This window comes from Prenolepis imparis, unplaced genomic scaffold (genome assembly GCF_030444845.1).
Source record: "Prenolepis imparis isolate NDT839.2.m4 unplaced genomic scaffold, iyPreImpa1.0 SCAF_3, whole genome shotgun sequence".
Lineage (NCBI taxonomy): Eukaryota > Metazoa > Arthropoda > Insecta > Hymenoptera > Formicidae > Prenolepis > Prenolepis imparis.
The window spans coordinates 7,523,628-7,548,673 of NW_028141161.1; the positions used below are offsets into that span (position 1 = coordinate 7,523,628).

The following is a 25,046-nucleotide window of genomic DNA, read 5'->3' on the forward strand; positions in this document are numbered from 1 at the left end:
TATCCCATTTTTATCCGGAAAATTCCGTATATGATTTTGATACCGCAAGAATTTCGGATTTTATTATTAAAACATCACGAAACGCATCGCTGAATATTTCGAATTTTCTATTTACGAGACAGTCACGTTGTTTTTCAATAAAATGCATAAAGCACACAATATTTGCGCTGCGTTACGTCGTTATTAAATAATTAAGCAGATTAAACGGGTTGTCCTTTTATTTATTTAATAAACTCCCCAAACACACCGGGGTGAAACGGGTGAAAATGGCAGATTATACAAACTGAACAATCGTCGGCGAAGAGCGAGAACGAAATTTCCTCCCTCTTTGAGAGCACAAACTCCGCCATTTCTCCCCCGTCCCCCCTCGAGCTCTCTCTCTCTCTCTGCCGATAGTTCGAATCAGCCGCAAACGATGACGTAATTCAACGATAGCGACGATATTACTCGAGGTGTTCGGATACCTCCGGCAACTAACGCGATTACGGGGAGCCGTTTTTGGTTAGCCACGCGACATCGTAGCGCGCCAGAGGGAGAGAAAGCGCACCAGGAATGTCCCGCACCCCATCCAACCCCATCCTCCCCCGTGTTCGTACACGTCCGCACACATCCGCGTTTGTTCCACTCGGGGGCTCAGAGGGGCGAAATTTCTTCAGCAAGTACTCCGCGCGTCCCTGGCATCTACTTGGAATAATTCGCGTAGTTAGCGCGCGGTGCAGTTTATCACGCCGCGGGTGACAACGAGAGAAGAGAGCGAGAGGGATGAAGAGAGAAAGAGAGAGAGGGACGCCCTGTTGTCGCTATACACATAGTTCAGTAAGCCGAAACCAAGACCGCGCTTGCCGAGGAGAAGATCTCGTGTCGCCGCTAGAGAGAGATAGTCGGTTTTACACGGTGGCTATTTGATACATTAACGCGATTTTAATCTCGCGCGCCCAATTCGAGCCATTTTTATTCCCGACACCGTCTGGATTTTGATTTATTCGATTTTATGAAATTCAAGGCGCATCGAAAATTTTTCCTCTCTACCTTATAGACCTTATTTTTCAATCTAACGTCTACTTTAAGCGATCATTTTTTTTAAAAGATTTAATCTACAGTTTTTCTCGAGAGCTCCTCTTTTCAAATCTCTAAATGTGTTCGTTTACTGCTTATTTAAAGTAACGCGGGAGCTCAATCTTATATAAATTACATAAATAATATAAATTAATATGTTACTGTATTATTATATCATTAATATAAATTTTTTCTTATACAAATTAAGTCCATCAAAATCGTTTAAAATCCAACAAAGAGAGAATAAAATTAAAGTTGAAAGTAGGAGAAAAATTTCGACTCGACAAATATTTAAAACGAAAAGAGATTTAGCTTTTAATCTCGATACTAAAATTTACTTCGCATCTTGTTTCTTGTATAAGCATTGATTTTAATATTTTCAATTTTATATTTTTTTAAATACTATTGATTTTTATATATACATGTAAAAAATATAAAAATTAATAAACTTTATTGTAAGACCTCTGGCAATTAAGATATATAGGAAAAGTTCATATAATCATACGATAAGATTAAATAATAATGAGGCCAATCGTTCCACGTGCAATTACGATGAAAGAAATGTGATATCGGGTGATTTATTGGCAGAAATATCACGGATATATAATACATATAGTATGGATATTTCTGCTCTATTTGACGGATTATTTTCCCGTAATTTCATTCGCTTGATTACGTATTATCTACCAATTTACATTGAGCGAATAATTTTGCGATTAACAGATTCTATTGCAGGCATGTCAAACACGCGGCCCGCCAACAAAAAAACTGCGGCCCGCCGAAACTTCTTGAAAATCTTTTCAAAAAAATTGTTTTGTGAAAAACGATGTCAAATATCTTCTAAAAAATAATATTAAATTGTGATTTTGTTTATTTTTCATTATAGTTTCTATTTTTGTTTTTTATAAAAAAAAGTAAAATATTTTTTATTATAGTTTCTATTTTTGTTTTTTTATTTAAAAAATCGTAAAATATTTTTATTTTAAAAAGTAACATAAGATATAAATATAAAGCGACTATGTAAAATATTCATTGAATATACTAAATATAATAATTTAAAAAATCGTATTTTATTTATTCTAGGAACATTGAAAACATGCGGCCCTCAGCTTAATACAAAATAGATCATGTGGCCCGTAATGCAAAACGAGTTTGACATGCCTGTTCTATTGCAACGTTTTCGAAATCCCACATACACGCGAGAAATCGTCGCATTATTAAAAATTAATTGCCCGTTCCCCGGGTATCTGCATCTCTTTCTCTCGTGTTGGAGAGAAAGAGAGACAGTATCTTCTATTACGGTGGTAAAATACTCTTTTAGGAAGGTAACGCGGTCGCGCTCGCGCACAAGATGCTTTAATAAAAGACCATCAATCACTTTCCATTACGTGTTAGTAGCGTGTGTATGCCGGGTATGTTTTGTCGCGACGCCAAAGTCGTTTTAATGAAAGATCGTCGGTCTTCCAGATTTCATTCGGGTCGCACGCGCGCGCCTGGTTCATTTTGCCGTATTAAATTCTCGACAAAACGGCGATGCGCGACGTTATTTTTCTAACGCTCGCCTGTTTTCTAACGAAAAATTCTCGGCAATTTTGCCAAGAAATATTCCCATCGCGGAGAGACGGATCACATGAATTTTACATCGTTCGGAAGATCGCACATTTGACCCTTTTGTCAATGAATGGTTGTGTCCGGGTAATCCGAAGGAACTTTAAATGTGAAAAATGTGTCGGAATTTTTCTCCGCCCGAAATAAAATACAAAGGCGAGTATGAAAAGGGCTAATAAGAGCCAGGCGCAGATATTAGATGCAATAAATTTGTTTTTTAATTCTTCTCTAATTAATTGGAATATTTCAGTTCTTAATTTCCTTGGACCATCCTCAGCAAATTGATTAGCAAGAGAACTACCTAAGTCTGAAAATTGTGATTTTTATGAAAACATACATGTAGGATGGATAAATAGATGAATTTAGAAATTTTTAGTTGCGACAGAAAAATAATTTAAAGAGATGAAATCATCACATAGAGCGGCTTTTTGCTTTTCTCGATATATCTCGAAAAGTATTCGATAAATTTTTATGGAAACAACACTATTAATAAAATTGTGAAAAAATAATTTTCGAGTTTGCGAGGTTTTCTTGTCAGAAAAATTCGAGCGTCTTGTATGTCCTAATCTTTGTGATATACAAAATCGATAAACAAATTTATTTTCTGAGACAGCTTGCTAAAGACTCTTATTAACCCTTTTCAAATCTAATTTTGTATTTAAATATCGGAGCCTTTTCAATTTATTATTAAAATACAAATAATCTTTATATTCGGAAACCTTCAAAAATATAATGAGTCGAAAAAAATTCGATGCCCAGCAGTTAAAAGAAATTGTCACAATGTAATGTGTCGAAAGCACGCGGTTGACATCCGGGTATCCGGACGGTGAAAAATTATGCACACTGTTGACAGAAGGGTTAAATCCGCAAACGTCGGCGATCTTCCCTTCTGCGCGAACTGCTATGTCAAACTGTTATGGTCTCACGATCGTCTCGAGATCCCGTCGCGAATGGGAGGAGGAGAAATCGTCTCTTCCAATTTTGTCGGAAAGGTCTGGGTTGCGAAAAGGGGTCTCGAAGAGGCTTTGCCGACGTCCGCAAAGGCCTCTCGGAAAATCGTGGTACGCGCTAGCGTACCTTGGCAACTTGGAATTTATGTTCCCCATAAATTCATGCGACTTCGCGGACCGTTTTTCCGATCTCGGATCCCGTTTGCCAATCCTTCCCTCTCTCTCTCTCTCTCTTTCTTTCCTCTCTTGCCCTCCTTTTACCCTCTTTTTATCCCTCCCTTTCCTCACCGGCCGCATTCCGGCATTCCGCGGGTTCTTTCCTCCCTCTCCCTCTCGCCCCCCATCCCACGAATCCCTTCTGGCTTGCGGTCAGTTTGCTACTTATTATCAAGTGAAATATCGCGGTCGATTTGTTATCGCGGGAAGTAGTACTTTGCCGGAGAGATCTTACAATTCGTGCCCTTGTTGCGGCGACAAGAACAGAGATCATGATATTTTATGCCCCAAGCAAATATGAGACGTCAATTGACATCTCATTAATTAAAATAAATAATGCATCAAAAATCAGTTAATTAATGGTCCAAGAATTAGTAAACAATTGTTGTCGATATGTCAAAAAATTATAGTCAGAAGACTCGCGTTGCACTTTGAATTTTTATACAACGCGCGACGAGGCAATGCAATCGAATTAATCGAAAACCAATTAGATGCTCGTTTAGAAAAAAACAGATAAGAGTTCAGAAGGTAGCGGAACTTTTCAGGAATCGACCTGATGTTCCGGATGTTCACTAAACGAGAGACAGAAACCGTATCGAAAGTAGTCGATGGAACGATAGACTTCTACTTACCGCGATTCAATTTGCGCGAAAAGAATACGGGAATGAAAGGACGATAGAGGGACAGTTAATTAGCCTCGTCATCAAAGGATTTTGATTATGCGGTGCCATGCGACCGCGAATAGGCTACTTTTTTTCATTCCTCTCTCTTTCTCTCTCTCGCGCACGCAGGGGTTCCACTTATACCCCATTAGTCGACGCGAAGGAGAATATAGCTCGTATACCTGCCCCGGCTGGAAAAAGGGTTGCCGACCTCGATATACAAACCCCCTCATTGTTCATCGCACGTACATGTGTGTATATGTATACAGGATGTTTCAAAAGTGGAGGCCAATCGCTCGGCAGGTGATTGGAGACCCAAGAAAAAGAGTTACTTTCATCCGAAAATGCATTGATTTTCAGCCAGTTTTATGTTGAAATTTCAAGAGTTTTTTTTGTCAAAATTGAAAGAAAAGATGGTTTTTATAAGTTTTGTAACATAATTAACATAATTATAATATAACGAAGTCAATAATCAGAGATCAAGGCATGTTATGCGAGCTACCTCCACAAGTTGCATCCCAGGTTGTGCTAAATCAGCTCGCAATTTTTATTATTGACTTTAGTATGTTATAATCATGTTACAAAACTTATAAAAACCATCACTTCTTTCAATTTTGACGAAAAAAACTCGAAAGTAAAGCAATTTGAAATTTTAACATAAAAGTGCATTTCCGGATCTATGTTCATATCAACTTTTCTTCTTGTTTTGGGTCCCCAATCACCTCCACTTTTGAAACACCCTGTATATTGTGTGTGTGTGTGTGTGTGTGTGTGCGCGCAGGCGCGCTCGCTTAAAAGGGTGGAACAAATTTCTACTTGGCAAAGGTGGAACCCCTTTTGTTGAAGAGACGAGGAAGTTGAATTTTTCGTCGGTCTTCGTCCGCGTCAAAGTGTTACGTCATCGCTGTCATCATTTGTATACCTTCGGGGAGTCGCAACCCTCTTTTGTTCAACCCCCGCGAATCGGATTATCAATCGAGATGTCGTTATTGGCGTTTAATTCTCAATTCCCTCTTTCTTTCTCTCTCTCTCTCTCTTCGTGCAAGGGTGCTCTTGTGTGTCACGAACCGTGAAACTTTTCTCTTTCGCGTCGAGTAACTCCGGTTACAATGTCGCGAGTTTTCGGGCGATTTTACGAGAGTGCCTTGGCATTCTTTTCCGCGACACAAATTGCGACTCGGCGTTTTGCAACTTTAAATAGATCTCTCTCGTGCAAGGATTTACGTTCGCGCGGCAAACTCTCTTTTTCATTTCGCGCTAGAGATACCAGGCCATCTGAAAAGCCGATCTGTATCGATTACTCTTTCTTTCTCTATCTCTCTTTCAATGTCGTGTATTTATATCGAAAATAAGCGGAGATGTCATATTGCGCTGACGTTACGCGTTATTATCGATGGAAAATGCTATCGAAGCGTATTATTTAACGAATATGAGAGGAGAAACGTATTTTATTATAGCCGAGACAGAGAGAGATTAAATTCTCGGCAGAAAAGTACTCAAACTCAAATCCAGATTCCTTCCACGACCGACTCTCTCTCCGCCCGATAATCCCCCGTCCGTCTCGAATTATTCCGGAGAGAGGAGAGACGTGTAAATTCCGCGCCGGTGACAAAGACGCTTTATATTATTATTTCGAGCTTAATTTCGACTCGCATTATCCTCGCTCGAGTGTCTCCCGATATTATTTCAACTAGCGAAGAAGGCGAAGGCATCGATCTGGGACGCCGGCGCCCTGTGTCCCCTCTTTTCCCTTTGCCTTGAGAAAAATTTTCCTCCGGCTTTATAATAGTAGAGGCTATAGAGAGACGAGAACACATAAGAACGAAAGAGAGAGGAAACGCAGAGTTGCGAAGAAGAAGGAGAGAGGCAGTGAATGAGAGAGGGAAAAGGTTAGGTTAATTAAGGGAAGACTTAACGACGGGGGTTTGTCCATTCGTACTTCTGCCCCCTCCCCATCTCCTTTTTGCACCCCATTCGCCGAGGGAGTTTGCCTTGAACTAACGCGGAAAGTTCCGGCGTGGATTTCTGAAATTCTAATTCTCGTTCCTCTAATCTGCGCTATCCTTCTTTTCACCCTCGTACGAGCTCGCTCACTTCAAGAATGTTGCCGCCCCATCTTCTTACAGAGAAAGAGAGAGAGGATAATTACGTATAAGAGCAATCGGTGCCTCAAAGGAAAAGTAAAATTTGAAAAAAAGGAAAAAAAGGACATAGAAAAAAAGAGAAGTGGAGGAGAATAATTAAGAGTAATCGGTAATTCGAAGGAAATATAAAATTCGAAAAAAAGGAGAGAAAAAATATAGATAGATAGATATAGATAATTACGCATAAGAACAATCAACGACTCAAAAAAAAAAAAAAAAATTTTTTTTCGAAAGAAAAGAAGAGAAGAAAGAAAGAGAAGGAAATTAATTACGTGTAAGAGCACTCGGCGACTCAAAGGAAGAAATAAAATTTGAAAAAAAGAAGAGAAAAAAAATAGAGATAGAGGAGGGAGACACTCTGAAATTTTCCTTTTGAAATCCACCATTAGGAGAGATGATTTTACCATAAATGCTCTCACACACACACACACACACACACAGCTTCTCCGTGCTTAAAGCGTCAGTATTTTGGAAGTGAAACTGGGTTTCTCGCGAAACCGCTCCGGAGCAACGACACACATTTCAAAGGATGTTCGCGAAACTGTATTATGCTTCGCGTCGGCGCGTAATATACTTACGCGATTACGATGGATAATAATATCGTGCCCGTATATACTGCAGATACACAGGCACACACATACGCACGTATACAGTGCGCTGTAACACGCTGGTGTAACAATACCGGCGCATTAGCGTAATCTATAAGACGGCGCTTCACGCGCGTTAGCTGTATGTGTGCTAATATATCGCCATTGTGCCTGCCACAACTTACGGGTGTACTCTATCATATAGGTATATAATATATATGTTACATAATCACCCTTTCGTTCCTTATGTATTGTAACGAGAGAAGCCGCGCGGCCGATTGTAATATACTTCTCGCATAATTACCGCTAAATTAATATTCCGATGATTACGTGCTTGAATTTTAAATAAGGATACTTGTTGCAATGCTGTCGGAAATTGACGTGTACTTAATTATCTGCCCGTTAATTTCCTAAATTGAGTAGAACGTATATTATGATCTTTCAATAAACATGTTGTAATACGATGCGAGTTGATCGTGTTATCGATAAAAAAGAAAGTCTCTCTCGGATTTAAGCGGACGAATAAAGAGTGGAGAAAATAACAGGAGCCACACGTCGAGATTTGTCCAACTGCGGTGAGTCGCGTTCATGCAAAGTTAAACGTCGAAGAGCTTAGATACGTATTTCTCTCTCTCTCTCTCTTTCTCTCAGCCGCAATATGCGAGGGGAAGAGATAAAGAGAAAGAGACGAGCTCGGACATTGCATCGCTCTAACGTAGATAGGGGGTAGGTCGTTGCCGGAATAACCCAGGAAAGTCGGACCTAGAGGGAAGAAGAGAGAGAGAAAGAGAGAGATGCAATCTAGAAACTCTCGGGAACCAATCTTCTCTGATGAAAATACCTTGTCCTCTGTGAGGTTTGATACCGCACCCGCGGGGGCCAATTTCGTTCGTTACTTTTTGGAATACCGCGAGTACGTTTGAATTGGACGGGGGTCCCCTTGCAAGGCAGATTCCAGGAGAGCATTCGGAGGATACGTGTGTCGAGGGCAAGCACGTGTCGTCGAGGGCAAGCAAAAAGCAGGGCCAAGGTGGTCGGAAAATGGATTGCCCGTCAGCGCGACGCTTTATTAAAGCCATGAAATCGCGAGATACACAGGACGTATCCTGTACGAGGAAGTTTTTATTTCGTAATGGGAGATATATATATATATATATATATATATATAGGGTGTTTCTTAAACATATGTCAAAAATTTAAGGGATGATTTCTTGGGTTATTTTATTAATAAATTTATATCTTTGATGATTTTTTGAAAATTGTTTTGTTTTGAAGATACAAGGCGATAAAAATTTATAAGAAAATAATTAATATCTGTAAAAGTTATTAATGTAGTGTTCAAACAACTTCTTTATTGTCGTTATCAATGTTGCCAGAAAATATTGTATTAAAAAATATAATAAAAATATTATATTTCTTGTAATTTTTATCGCCTTGTATCTTCAAAACAAAGCAATTTTCGAAAAATTATCAGAGGTATAAATTTTCATAAAATGACCTCAGAAATCATCCCTTGTATTTTTCACATATGTTTAAGAAACACCCTGTATATATTTTTCTCTCGATCGATTCGAGAGATTTCGCAATTCGATTGAAATGAAATATTTAGCATAAAGAATTAATTACGTATAAAAATAATGGAAACTTTGGGAGAGCCGATTTCCTCTAGATTTATTTTTATTAAAGAGAGAAATGGATTTTTCCCATTCGCGGAGGAAGGTATCTATCGATAAAAATATACGTCCGTTTATTCTAGGATATTCCGTATTTGTTCGTCTTATATGGATATTCGATATATATATATATATATATATATATATATATATATATAGTATATGAAGTGTTTCAAGTTGAACATTTCGGAAACACTAGGGTGCACCCAACCCGGCTATTACTAGAAAGGGTTAGATCGCCCGAGGGATCAGTGGAGAAAAATTCTACGCCGCTCGTCGGGTCTTCCCGGAATCTGCACTGCGACACTTACACTCTCACCATCTTTCTCTCTGTCTCTCTCTCCCTTTTTTCTCCTCAACATCTCTTTCCTTCTCCAACACACCCTCTCTCCCCTTCACCATTTTACTCTTCAACCTCCGGACGACGGCGAGGAGAGACGCGGGATCGGCGCAAAAGACGGATTCCGGTATCGAAAGGATCGGGAGCAGGATTTCTCGGGTTATATTCTCGCCGCGAGCTATCCCTAGATTCGAACGTACTCCGCCCGCTTTGAACGGGGCTTCCCGTGAAAGTTACACCTTCTCGCGTGTACGAGACGTGTATTTTCTCATCAACTTGCGCGGCGCAGATACTCCGTATCCGCACGCACACATCTCTGGGGGGTTGTGTAAAGAAAACGCGTCCCCCGGATATTACTCTAAGCCGCAAAAAGGCTGGAGGGTGGTAGTAAAATCATTTTTTGACAGTCTTGCCCTTCTTATCCCTCCGGAAGTCGAAATACGATCGTATCTCGCCGATCCATCGTTAAGGGAGCGCTCGAGGAAGATGACGTTTGGTGACCACGTGGCGTGAAATGTCATGCGCGCGCGAAACCGAGACGCGTTCGCGATTGGCTCATGCATTTTTCAACGATCGTAGCGTTTGTTTGTTTGATCAGACGTGCACTCTCCTCCCCCCCTTCGGAGTCGCACTTTTAGCGGAGTTTTGCGAAAGACGAGTACGTGTCTGCGAAAATGCGAACGTGTATGTGTGTGTTTAAATAGGTAGACGCGGCCCTCGGTCGCAAGTTCGAGACTCGAGAGAACGAGAGATCGATCGGATAACATGTCTTCCCCCCTTCTTCCACCCCCTTTTGCCTCCCGCGAAATAGCGACCCTTTAATACTCTTCGTGTCGTGCGTTCGATCTCATCGCTGCGAATCGTTTCTTCGAGCTTGATCGATTTCTCGAGAGCGCGAAACCCGCCATTTCTCTCTTTGCCTTTCCCGGTTCTCGCCCTTTCCATTCAATGTTCGCGAGAGAGAGAGAGAGAGAGAGAGAGAGAGAGAGAGAGAGAGAGAGAGAGAGAGAGTGTACAACGCGCATTTTAAGGTTCCTCTTTAGAGCGGTAAATTAGTCTGCCGCGATCTTCTCTCGAATTAAAGAAGAGAGGGATGATCTGCTTTTCGCGCAAATGTCGTTACTGCTCCGCCATCAGTTGTATTATTTATTTTGTTTACGATTGATACTGTATGCAACGATTTATCGGATATATAAGTTTCTATAAAAGTTTCGTTTGTTTGAAACCTTTTGTTTTATACATACAACTTCACATTTTTAACTTTATTATTGCACTCGGTTTTTGTAGCTTTCGGTTTTTTTGCACATATGTTTAAAAATGAATGCATTTATATATTTTTGTAAGCTTTCAATGAGATGTATCTTGTTTTTGTATTGCGCAAAAATCTATTGAAAAATATAAAATACAATTGATGAAAACGCGATATTTAAAAATAGGAGCAAAACGAATTTAAAACTGAAAATAAGTTGAACAGAAAATTATATAGCCAAATAAAACTCGTCGATCAAAGTAAACCTCGCAAAATAATTGCGAGCTTAATTTACTATTTTTAATTGTTAGTGATTTTATTTAAAAAATTCTATGAAAGAAAGCCTGATGAATAAAATATAGAAAAACACACGTGAAACCGAAAATATGGCGCAACCGGACTATCGTTTATAAAGAGAAATTATAAATATGTCCAGTTGTACGAACATACGCGCGAGAACGCAGCGAATCGAGAATCACGATGATAGATGAAATTTTTTTGAGGTCGCTGGTACTCACCGATCACGGTCAAATTGTATCGGAAGCTGCGCGTCTGACCCTTCCGGAAATCCACTCTGCATCGGTATGTCGCCGCGTCGTGCCGCTTTATATCGTCGATCACCAGAACCGCCGGGCTCGGGAAAGTGGTTCGGAAAAAGGCCCGTGGCCCGAAAACGCCGGCGTCCGATGAATGTTGCGCCTTCGTCACCGGTTTATCCCGCGCGTCAATCCTGTAACGAGAGGGAAGAGATCTCGTTAGAGACTTTTGAACATCAATCTTAAAATGTAGTCATGTGTGACAAGCACAATATTTTTTCTTTGAGTAAATTTTCAATTTGAAAGCTTAGTCTTTTACATTTTATTAGTCAATTTTATTTGTCTATGTTATTTATATTTATTTTTTATACATATATTTTTTATTTATATAATCCCTTTATAAAAAAGGCAAGTTATTAACATTGTTATCGTTTTTCCGCGATACTGATTGGCTTTCAATTCGAGTTGTGTGTTATATTCATAGCATCGAGCAGCTGTCATCGCGAGGGTTAGCAGTTTGACAGTTTGTCCAAAATAAAATTAAATAGAATAATATATTATGTTTTAAATAATATATTATAATGCTTTAAACGATTCAACGAGTTTTCAGATGATTTCTGTCAAAAAATATTAATCGCGGATAAAGTATTATAACATATTATATTACTTACAAAATATTATTATTTTAATTATAATAATATGTTGTAATTGTAAATAGTATAAGATGTTATAATATATACTTTGTTCGCGATTAATATTTTTTGACAGAAATCAGCTGATAACTGTCAAACATATTAATCGAATTTAAAGTATTAAAACATATTATTTAAAGCATATTATTATTTTATTTTATTTTATTTTGGACAAACTGTCAAACTGCTAACCCTCGCGAAGACAGCCTCTCGATGCTATGAATATAACGCACAACGCAAATCGAAACAGCTAATCAACATCGTAAAAAAGAGGCAACAATACTTGCGAGAATCGACTTAACATATGCCTTTTAGAAAGGGACTAGAACAACACGCGTGCGCCATTCCTCAATTTTATATTAAAAAGAATGATAACATATTATTATTTTAAAATTTAATTAGTAAATTAACACTTTAATAAGCTGATTTCTATAAAAAATATTAATAAAGCGTTAATTTGCTAATTACATTTTAAAATAATAATAGATTATAAAATTTTAAATAGTAATATGATGTAAATAATATGTTATAATGCCTTATCTACGATTAATATTTTTTGACAGAAATCAGCTGATAACTGTCAAAAATATTAATCGAATTTAAGACATTATAACATATTATTTAAAGGATATACCTTACTACTTAGGTTTGCGATACAAAGATCGTAAAGATCAATAAAAATCATTTTGTATATACATATTTCCTTTTTTTAAATAATATTTCACACGTGTCTCGTGTCTCCGCCTCGCGGCTGTTCTCAACGTATTAGGCTGACCAATCTCCGGGCTTACTACTTAGGCTCGCGATACAAGGACCGTAGAGATCAATAAAAATTATTTTATATATTTCGTTCTTTTTTAATAATATTTTCACGTGCGTCTCTGCCTCGCGGTTACTCTCAATGTATTCGCGTATTTCTACCCACGTAGATTAGGCTGACCAATCTCTGAGGTTACTACTTAGGCTAGCGATACAAGGACCGTAAAGATCAATGAAGATCACTTTCAAGAAACGTTAAAATTATTTTAACGTGGGAGAAGATTTAAGATAACACTCAAGCAAAGTTTATTATTTTAATTTTTATAACATATTTTTATTTTAAAATTTAATAAACAAATTAACACCTTATTAATATTTTTTGACAGAAATCAGCTGATTAAAGAGTTAATTTGCTAATTAATTTTTAAAATAATAATATGATATAAAAATTAAAATAATAATATGTTTTAAATAATATGTCATAATTCTTTAAACTCGATTAATATTTTTGACAGTTATCAGCTGACTTCTGTCAAAAAATATTATTCGAGTTTAAAGTATTATAACATATTATTTACAACATTACTATTTTAATTTTTATAACATATTTTTATTTCAAAATTTAATTAGCAAATTAACGCTTTAATTAGCTGATTTCTATCAAAAAATATTAATCAAGTTTAAACAGACTTTATATAAAAATATCATTCTTTTTTATATAAAATTGAGGAATGGCGCGCGCTTGTGTTATTCTAATACATTATATAAAATATATTGTATTTACGTTACATTTATATTCATACATCTTTTACTACTCAATTTAATTTGTAATATATATTTATTTATAAAAAAATATATTGCACCTATATTATATTAATAGTTATATATATTTTATTATTCAATTTTAATATTTATATTACATGCAGAATGTTCAGCATAACGTCGCACGATTTTTTAGATACGTTTTCGACAATTTAAAAAAAATTTATACAAAATACAGTTTTGAAAAAAAATTGTTTTCATAAAAAAGTCAATGTAAAACTTTGAATTTTTTAAATAGAGAATCATCACATCTTTTTTTATATAAATCAATTCCTCATAATATTCTGCATAAAAAGTTATAAGAGTAGGATGGTCAAAAAGTGAATTATATTTTACGAGATATTTTTATATATTTAATTATAAAAAATTTTATATATAAAAGTATATTGTATTTAAATTATATATGTTAAAATTTCTATGCATTGTTTTTCTTACATTATATAACGATATAGATTCTTCATTTTCAAGTCAACGTTCTATTCAAGTTCGCACTATTGTGATCCGAAATCTTTTTTCGTTCAAATATAAGAAAATTATCAGGAATTTTCCGATACATAAAGAAAACGATCGCACATTCCGGCTAGTGAAAATTCGAGCCCCACGCGACGAGATCTCTCGCTGAGCGCGAGGCGGAAAATATACAGTATCGCACGCTAAATAAAGGGAGGGCTCGTTTAAAAGCGTGGCGCGTGGAAAAAAATTTCGCGTTGCAATTCATTGAACAGCCGCATCGAAGCGCGGTAGTAATATCGACTATTACCCGCTTACGAGTTCGATATAATTATTTCAAATCGATGGAATAATTATCGTGCACGCAGGGAATGGCACGCAGGTAGTCCGGCGATAACGCAATTAAATCGCAGCGCCGCGCGTTATCCGATATTTTGAACGGACACCACTCATTTCCGTTTCATCGATATCGCGTAGATATCGCGCGAGCATAGTCAAAGAAAAATAATAAAAAAGAAAGGGGACGGTCGATCGGCGCCGATCGAATCGCGAATCCGCGGCGCCCCGGCTGATTACAATGGATAATTGGAAAATATAATCAAGCCGCCGCGATCGGCGTAATCTACGCTATTTACGTTATATTACGTTATATTACGGTTTAACGCTCGCGAAATTAAGGGGGTGAATTACAGACGGTTGAATAAAATTCCAATAACTGTGAGTCTCTAGCAATGTTTCTTATATTATTTAGAATCGTTCTGTATATCCCAGATATACAGAAAATGATTCTAAATAAGTGCGAAAAATTTTAGGAGCTGATTCTTTGTTGAAAATTAAGGAGTCTTTCATATAAACATATTCCTATATTTCTCCCTGAAGAATTACGTTCTTCCAAAGAGAGAGGTGAAAATTAGGTTTTCATTTTTTTCTCAAATTTTATTTTTGTTCCATTTTTTCCTAACATTTATTGTAATTTTGTTTTGTTTGCTTTTTTATTCTAAAATTCAACTTCTCGTAACTCGAAATCTATGTTATTTAACCGTGCTGTGTATGATAATGTATTTTAATTTTTTTCTTAATTTTACAAAAAAAAAAATAAATAAAACAAATTAAAAAGTTTATAAAAAATCAAGCTTTCTAACGCATTTTTTTAGATGATCACCTTCGGACCCGTTAAAAAGTTCTAATAAAAAATTGAATAGGAGTTACTTAGTTTCATTGAATGGGGGTTACTAGTTTCATATATAACGAGAGGATTAAAAACAATATTAATAAATATCCTTTTTACCCAGTAGAAAATGTCTATAAATTTCATTTTTTTAACTTGTCCAAAATTTGAGAAAAAAATAAAAATCTAATTTTCATCTCCCCTTTGGAAAAGTAACTTCTCAGGAAGGGATAGGAGTATATGTTAATATGAAAAACCTCTCTTAAATTTTGACAAAGAATCATCTAAAATTTTTCTTATTTAGAATCTTATTTAGAATCACCCTATATAAATGGCAAAAAGATTTTTGTTTCCTTCTCTGCAAAACCGTGTAATAACGATACAATAACGGTGCACGAAATAAATTTTGCGAAATGACAGGAAATCAGAGGAAGCAACTGCAAATGAAATAAAATTGAGAGGATAAAGAGAAAATGTTCCGTATAGAGTTGATTTTTGCAACCCCTGGCTCTTCGTCTGTTTCGCAATAATTCCGAAATGAGATTTTATACGAGAGAGCACGTTCAGCGATTCCCGTTTGACATTAACTGCAATTATATGCTCGCGTAATATAGTAACTATATATTAATGGAAACGTAAAATATTTCCCCGCGGCGGCCTCGGTATATCGGGTTTCGTTTGACGTAAATGCAATGTCAAAAGCTCCCGCTAGCGAAATTACCGTATTTTATTAACGAAAATGGCGATAGTATGCTTTACACGAAATTTGCGATCAGCGCGGAAGAGAAGAGAGAGTTGTTATTATTATTGTCAATCTGTATTCACAAGCCGAGAGCGAGAGAAGGTTTTACTTATATCGTCATGAAACACCGCATCGCTGCGATGAATAACATTACATGATATTGTAATTATTTAATAAGAGGATATTTCCTCTCGACAAAAGATCAGATTCAATGTAACTGCAATTATATATTTCACAATGCACATAATTATACGTATAGACGCGGAATATTCGATTATGCAAGTATTTTAAAGTATAGAGATCAATATTATTTATTCGACGATTAAGGTATCGCGAAGCTTATCCTTAATTTAATTACTCGATCCTTTAATTCAATTGTTTTACTGCGCGGTCTCAATTCGAATTATATTTAAATCGTCGAAAAGTCGAACGATAAATAATCGGATGAAATATTTTTGTGACTCTACGTATTGTCGAAATATTTTATGTACTATGACATATACATAAATACACAAGTATTTTAAAGTGTAGAGATTAATTATTTATTAGACGATTGATGTATCGCGGAGCTTATTGTTCAATATTCGATTCTGCGATTAATAATTTAATAAATAATTAATCTATATTTTAGCTTTAGCATTCGGTTTTTCTCATCGATCTATGTAATATAATTCGGATTGAGAACGCGCAGTCGAATCGCAGCATCGAATTTTTTAACGAATTATTTAACATAACAATAAGCTCGTTTAATAAATAATTAATTATACTTTAATATCCTTGTATAATTTAATATTACGCGTATGTGATAGAATGTAAAATATTTCGACAATACTTAGAGTCAAATATTTTATATTATTTTACAATCTTATATTTTATATTATCATATATAATAATATATTTTATATTTTTATATATAATCATATATTTTATATTATCAAATATAATCATATACATATTATATAATTATTATATATTTTATATTTATATTATATTATATATTAAATATTTTATTTCGTCTGATGCTTTATTATTTTATTTTTCGACGATCTAAATATTCGTCTCATGATCTAAATATGTGTAATTTAAATTGAGAACGCGTAGTAAAAATATCAAAGAGTCGACAAATAAATAAAATAAGGATATAAACTTCGTGAATTAATCATCTAATAAATAATTTCTATACTTTACTTATAATTTAATATTCCGCGCAAATATATATCTTTTATTTGTAGATAGTAGTCACGATGTAAAATAAATCGTGATTCCGATATAAAAATGTGTGCATGTGACTTCTAAATCATATGGCTTCCAAATCTGTGAATAATTATGTAAAGAGTTTTGTTTCTTTAATTTCAGCGTAGATCTTTTTGCTTCGATTGTGGTTTACATATAACAGCATACACTAGCGGATCCTGACTTCGATAATGGGGGGGGGGTTGCAAAATTATTTTATTTAATATTTTTGGTTTCATGATTAGCTTTTACTCCAGGATCAACAACGTCGATAGATCTTTAATGTTTGTTTTTCTTTATTTATATTTTTTAAACAAATTCAGCAAAACTGTTTCTTTTAATTTGCAAGGGGGGGAGGTTTAACCCCCCCCCCCCCCAGGATCCGCCAGTGTGTATATATATATATATATATATTATATAGATATAAAGATTTTCTCGCCTAATTATTTTCGTGCAACGAAATTATCTCATCATTTCGTCCTATGTCTGACTTAATCTATACTTAACTCCTTGAATACGTAATAAGTATAATTTACAATGTATCTTATACATACATATTGTATATATTATATAGATATAAAGAATTTCGCCTAATTATTTTCGTGCAACGAAATTATCTCATCATTTCGTCCTATGTCTGACTTAATCTAAACTTAACTCCTTGAATGCGTAATGAGTAATGAGTATAATTTCCAGTGTATCTTATACTTTTATATATATATATATATATATATATATATATAATATATGTATATTATATAGATATAAAGAATTTCGCCTAATTATTTTCATGCAACGAAATTATCTCATTATTTCGTCGTATGTCTGACTTAATCTAAACTTAACTCCTTGAATGCGTAATGAGTATAATTTACAGTGTATCTTATACTTTTATATACATATATATATATTATATATATAAAATATATATATATAAAAGTATAAGATACACTGTAAATTATACTCATTACGCATTGAAGGAGTTAAGTTTAAATTAAGTCAGACATAGGATGAAATGATGAGATAATTTCATGCACGAAAATAATTAGGCAAAAAATTCTTTATATATATATAATATATACAATATGTATGTATAAGATACACTGTAAATTATACTCATTACGCATTCAAGGAGTTAAGTTTAGATTAAGTCAGACATAGGACGAAATGATGATAATTTCGTTGCACGAAAATAATTAGGCGAAATTCTTTATATTTATATAATATATACAATATGTATATTATATAGATGTAATATATATTATATATATTATATATATATTATATATAGATATACAGATTTTAACCTAATTATTTTCGTGCAACGAAATTATCTCATCATTTCGTCCTATGTCTGACTTAATCTAAACTTAACTCCTTGAATGCGTAATGAGTATAATTTACAGTGTATCTTATACTTATATATATACACTAGCGGATCCTGACGTCGATAGCTCTTTAATGTTTGTTTTTTTTTTATTTATATTTTTTAAACAAATTCAGCAAAACTGTTTCTTTTAATTTGCAGGGGGGGGGGGTAACCCCAAAACCTTCCCCCAGGATCCGCCAGTGACAGCATATAAGAATCATCATTCCTTTTCCTTGGAACGCGCTCATAACACGATAATGGGATGCAGCGAATGCGGCGAGAATAAAACAAGCGACTGGAGGAGACGAAAGGGAACGAGAAGATATAAGGGACGAGATGCAATAAAGAAATGTGTATCTCCCTCCCTTTATGCGCTCCGGGCGGAGGACCCTTTCCCTTCGCAGATGGCACTCTCGATTCACGTCGACGTGGTGCCAGGGTAATACGGAATCGATGTCTGTTTTATGAAACGTTTTATCTTACCGCGCAGCCAGCTTTCCAATATTTCGTTCGACTCTCTCGTCTGCCTCATTCGCGATCTTTGCCCTCAAACTATCGTTTCCTATATTCTCACCGTTATCCCTTCTCGCTTCATCACGTTGGCCATTCTTTCCCTGTATTCCGCTTCGATTACATCTTCCCGAAAATGATATATATTTTTTTTTTATTTAAGTCAGTATACGCGGTGTTCCGAAGAACTCGACGTCTTTTCGAAATGCAAGACACTATGCTGCATTTTTAGAAAGAATAACGCGAATAAATTTCGGTTTACAAATGTAATATCTGTTTTCTCGATGTTTATCAGTAAAATGAAAAAGTGTTTTCCATGAAAATGCGATAGCATTGATGAAAATTCAACGATTATACAGTTTCAACAGAAAATAAATTTCTTTTTAATACAAGAAAGAGAGTAATCCTGTAGTCTTATTAAGCTGAATACAATTCCGGTTTCCAAGTCACAATTTTGCAAAATTTTCGATTAGATAATGTGTGTATGTATATTATGATATGTTGAGACTTTTTAATTCTCTAAAGAAATATATTGTGTCGATTATGATGAATATACTGTAAAAACAATACAACAAATTACATAAAAAAATATGTAAAATTACATAAATAATAAGTGTAATCTTACACATTTTTTTATGTAATTTTACATATTTTTTACAATGAAGAATATTTAAATTTTAGGTTAAATATGGGAAAAATTGCGATTATTAAAGATTTATCAAATAATATTCGATTATGTTTATTGAAACATAAGATTTTTAGATTTAATTAAATACGAATTTTAAATATGTCAACACATTGACATATTTAAAATGTGTACATAAATTCTGCAAAAATCCAAACATTCTTTAATTTTAATATTAATTCTTATTCATAATCATATTAATTCCGTTTTAAAATTAATCAGATTTATATTCATTTAGAAAACTTTTAAATTTGAATAAAAATAAAATTTTAAATGCATATATTTGATAGATACTCAAAATAATCTCAAACTCGCAACTTTTTCGTAACAGACCCCATATTCAGCCGTGAATATGTTATTAATCATAATCGATACAACAAATTCCTTTCCAAGGATTGAAATTTTAACAAGATACTACATTTTATTTGTAATTGCAACAAAACTTCTCTAACATAGTTTTAACATGACAAAATACATTAAAATTATATATATTAATCATATTTATTAATTATATTATAATACTATAAAATATAAAACAATAATAAAAATAAGTATAAATAATTATTAAATAATAAATAATAATAATATATAAAAATATGTGTAAATAATTATATGTAAAAATCCATTTCTTTCAAATTCAATTACTTTCTCAAAATTATTACGTGATATCGATTTGGAACCCGGAATATTTAGTGTAAAAAAAAACTACAGAAAATGTATTATTCTCTTTCTTGTGTGCTTTTTTGTTGAACCGTGATATCAGCTGAAAAGATTAAGAACCACGGCCTTAAAAAATGATGAGGTAAAGAATAGTCATGCAGCAAATACAATGTGTAGACAAATAGTACATATCGAGAATTCGCAAGCGAAGGGTATATATTTCCCAGTCGCTAATAGATTTCGTTCACGACATAGAATATTGACCGAGAGAAAGAGAGAAAGCAGAGGACGTCCCCCGTGTTTAAGGAATCTATCTTCTTACGGACACGCATAATTGGAAACGTGCGGCATCGTTTCATATATATTTAGGTCGGATAATTTCGTAGTACAGTCGAATTCACATTTCCAATATTCCGCCCTAATCCATGGTCTCGTGTATACGAATCGCTCCTTCTCTTTCTCTCGTGTTTCTCTTCGCGGCTGCATTTTCCTCCCATCTGACGTTACGCCCTGTGCCCTCGTAAAAATGATAAATGCCCGAGCAAAGGGTAAATAGCAACGGAATAAATGTAGCCGTCCGTTCGCGGCTACTTTACATAGCGTGCAAGAAAATTACACGTTTCTAAATATTTATTGGCGCATTAATTTCGTCATGCGTGTCTTTAACCCTCGCGCGATAGAGAGAGATGGGAGGAAGAGGGGGATTTGACAATAATTCTGGTCGCGTCGTTGTTTACCGTGACGCGCCCGGGATAAAAGTGTCGTCCGGGAAACCCCTTTTTTAGATTACATGAATTTCGGAGAGCGGCTCTCTCTCTCTCTGAGAGTGCTTTTTAATATTTAGCTCCGCTTTTATCCGCACTCTCTCCTTGTGCGCGCGTATGTGAGCCTAACTCTCGTCTTCCTTTGCGTGTCCTTTTTCCTGGTCCTTCCCCCTTTTCTCCATCCCCCGGCTTTGGGACAAAGAGTAAATAGCGAGAGAATAAATGCATGACACTCGGTTTACGGGGGTACGCGAGTACCTGCAATAAAATTCTTTTTCTCTTCTCTTAATTCAACGTAGTTCTGTGTTAATTTCTTTCGCGGGGAAGCCGGTACTTTTCTTCTCCGGTATTTTACGATCAACCGGTTAAATTATCTAAACCTTTGTAGCGCTTTTATGACCGTCTTCATCAAGTCGACGAGGCTGTTAACATAGTAATAAGTAGACGCGGTACTTTTTTTCACGAGAGAACCCTTTTTACGCTATAACGTGCAAATTACGCTTGTTCTAATGAATCTTCTAAAGTAAGTCTATTTCTCCTATTGTAATTTCATCAAATAGAATCCCTTACCTCCAAAGTAAGTCTATTTCTCCTATTGTAATTTCATCAAATAGAATCCCTTACCTCCAAATGAAATCATTCACATCGCTCCAATTTTTCAATTATATATAAAATATTATACATAATATATAATATTTATAATTATATGTCGCTAAAACGGCGATATATAATTATATACATATTATTATATATATATATTGTTGTTGCAATTACAAATAAAATGTAGTATTGTTAAAATTTCAATCCTTGGGAAGAAATTTCTCCAATTGTAAATAGAATCCCTTATCTCCAAATGAAATCATTCACATCGCTCCAATTTTTCAATTATATATAAAATATTATACATAATATATGATATTTATAATTATATGTCGCTAAAACGGCGATATATAATTATATACATATTATTATAATATATATATTGTTATTGCAATTACAAATAAAATGTAGTATCTTGTTAAAATTTCAATCCTTGGCAAGGAATTTCTCCAATTGTAATTTCATCAAATAGAATCTCTTACCTCCAAATGAAATCATTCACATCGCTCCAATTTTTCAATTATATATAAAATATTATACATAATATATAATATTTATAATTATATGTCGCTAAAACGGCGATATATAATTATATACATATTATTATATATATATATTGTTGTTGCAATTACAAATAAAATGTAGTATTGTTAAAATTTCAATCCTTGGGAAGAAATTTCTCCAATTGTAAATAGAATCCCTTATCTCCAAATGAAATCATTCACATCGCTCCAATTTTTCAATTATATATAAAATATTATACATAATATATGATATTTATAATTATATGTCGCTAAAACGGCGATATATAATTATATACATATTATTATAATATATATTGTTATTGCAATTACAAATAAAATGTAGTATCTTGTTAAAATTTCAATCCTTGGCAAGGAATTTCTCCAATTGTAATTTCATCAAATAGAATCTCTTACTTCCAAATGAAATCATTCACATCGCTCCAATTTTTCAATTATATATAAAATATTATACATAATATATGATATTTATAATTACATGTCGCTAAAACGGCGATATATAATTATATACATATTATTATAATATATATATTGTTGTTGCAATTACAAATAAAATGTAGTATCTTGTTAAAATTTCAATCCTTGGGAAGGAATTTGTTGTGTCTATTATGATTAATAATATATTCACAGTCTGTTACGAAAAAGTTTGCGAATGTGAGATTATTGAGTATCTACGAAATATATGTATTTAAAATTTTATTTTTATTCAAATTTAAAAGTTTTTTAAATGAATATAAATCTGATTAATTTTAAAACGGAATTAATATGATTATAAATGAGAATTGATATTAAAATTAAAGAATGTTTGGATTTTTGCAGAATTTATGTACACATTTTAAATATGCCAATGTGTTGAAATCAAATTCGTATTTAATTAAATCTAAAAATCTTATGTTTCAATAAACATAATCAAATATTATAAATCTTTAATAATCGCAATTTTTTCCCATAAAATTTAACCTAAAATTTAAATATTCTACATTGTAAAAAAATATGTAAAATTACATAAAACGTGTAAAATTACACTTATTATTTATGTAATGTTACATATTGTTTTTACAGCATATGCATTATAATCGACACAATACATTTCTTTAGAGGATTAAAAAGTCCCATATATATATATATATATATATATATATATATATATTTTTATGTATCTGTTATATATTATTATTATTCTATTATTTTTTTATTGGTTACAGATAAAATCTGTGGCTGGAGCCTGCGTTTTTATTTGCGAATAAAATAAAGTTATTTCAATTCTTATAAGATATATATCGCGAATCTATTGCACGTATCAATAAATTAGAAATAAAATAGCGTAGAGATGAATAAAATTACCGAATAAAAATCTATACACAATCGTAATTTTTGACCGCGAACTAACCACGAAACCTAACCATCATTTTAGCGACATCGCGGATCAAAAACGCGCGCATTTCGCGTTCTCTTTCTCGTTTTACAATTAATATTAATATCGCACGAGCATATACAGATATAAGAAAAATACTTTCTCAAACTGAAACGGTGTCAATCGAATGTTACTGATATCAAAAGTGATATGCGATCGAGCTTGTTAAAATTAACGTAGAGATTAATAGAAAAATGTTAGCACTTACTTAACTATCTCGAGTATTTCGCGTCACGCGCAGGATGTGAAACTATCCGTAAACTTTTCCGCATTTCTCTTCTTCCTCCAGTCGAACAGAATTATTATTGCAGCGCGCTGTCGCCTCTTTTAACGTTGACGATTAACTGAAGGACGACGCGCGACGTGGCGGTATGACGTGTCATGACGTAACGTCCCTCTCCCCTCATTTTCCCGCGTTTGCATTTTACTTCACACTCCACTATTCTTCGTCCTATAGACACATAGATATAATAGATCAAATACATCGACAGAATTCGGCAATTTAACGACATCGCGGACCGAAAACACACGCATTTCGTGTTCTCCTTCTTGTTTCGCAATTAATATTTATGTATGTATGGATGTAGGAAAAATACTTAATTCTTATTTTATATTATTAAATGCTACATAAACTGGATCGATCGGACGATGTCGATATTGAAGTAATATGCGGTCGAGCTTGTTAGAATAAACACGGAGATTATTAACAGAAAAATGTTAGCACTTACTTAACTGTATTTCATGTCACACGCAGGATGTGAAACTATGCGTAAACTTTTCTCTTGTCTTCTCCTCGAGTCGAACACAACTATTGTCGCGCGCTGTGGCTTCTTTCAAGGTCGACGATTAATTGAGGGAAGACGCGCGACGCGTGGCGCGTCACGTAACGGCGTGACGTAACGCGTCACGTGGTAGCGTCCCCTATTTTTCCCTAGCCACTAGAGAGGGCGCTTCGCTCGGCGGGAAAAGAGAGAGAGAGTGAGATTGTTTTCATTACACACTTCACACTCTTCATTATTCTTCGTGCTATAGCCACATTCACGCGCCCACTCTCTCGCATTGCGTTGATTTTCTGGCGGTAAGTAAATTGTAATCACACTTAAATGTCTATCAAATATAAAAATATATATGTATATATATATAAATGTCGTTAAAACACAAGGGGGTATATATATCTTGTATTTTAATTAATGACGTTTTAACGGATTTCATTCAAAAGAGTAGATCGAAAGAGACGCGTGTTCGTTTCCGGAAGTATCGATACCAGTCGTGTGTTGTTGCGAGATAAATAATACGGTGGGAGTGAAAAAAGATTTGTGAAATTTTTATCTGTCTCATTGGGATAATGAGTTGATCGACATAATGGATTTTCGTTTTCAGGCAAACACGGGAGAGAAGGAGCGAGCGGAACATTATGTACGCGTCAACACGGTCGACAGATTGATGGAAAAACGTTGCGAAGGTATTAAAATTGTACGAGTGAAGAGAGGATGATATTGATGTCGCGATAATCGTTTTGCGACAACGATACGAGACGTGATAATAATTCAAGTGTTGCTCGATAACGCTTGATTATACAATTTAGCGCTGGGAAATTATTGAGATAAAAGGACGG

The 25,046-nt window shown here is 34.4% G+C and overlaps 1 protein-coding gene across 4 annotated transcripts in view; it reads right to left on the bottom strand.

Moving 5' to 3' along the window:
* Positions 1–25,046, bottom strand: part of LOC145934366 (kin of IRRE-like protein 1) — a 506,904-nt gene that overhangs the window by 120,702 nt on the left and 361,156 nt on the right. For all 4 annotated transcript variants that reach the window (XM_083034727.1, XM_083034729.1, XM_083034728.1 and 1 more), the window contains one exon: positions 11,004–11,215. In XM_083034727.1, the coding sequence (XP_082890853.1) occupies positions 11,004–11,215 (212 nt within the window). The remainder of the gene's footprint in view (positions 1–11,003; positions 11,216–25,046) is intronic.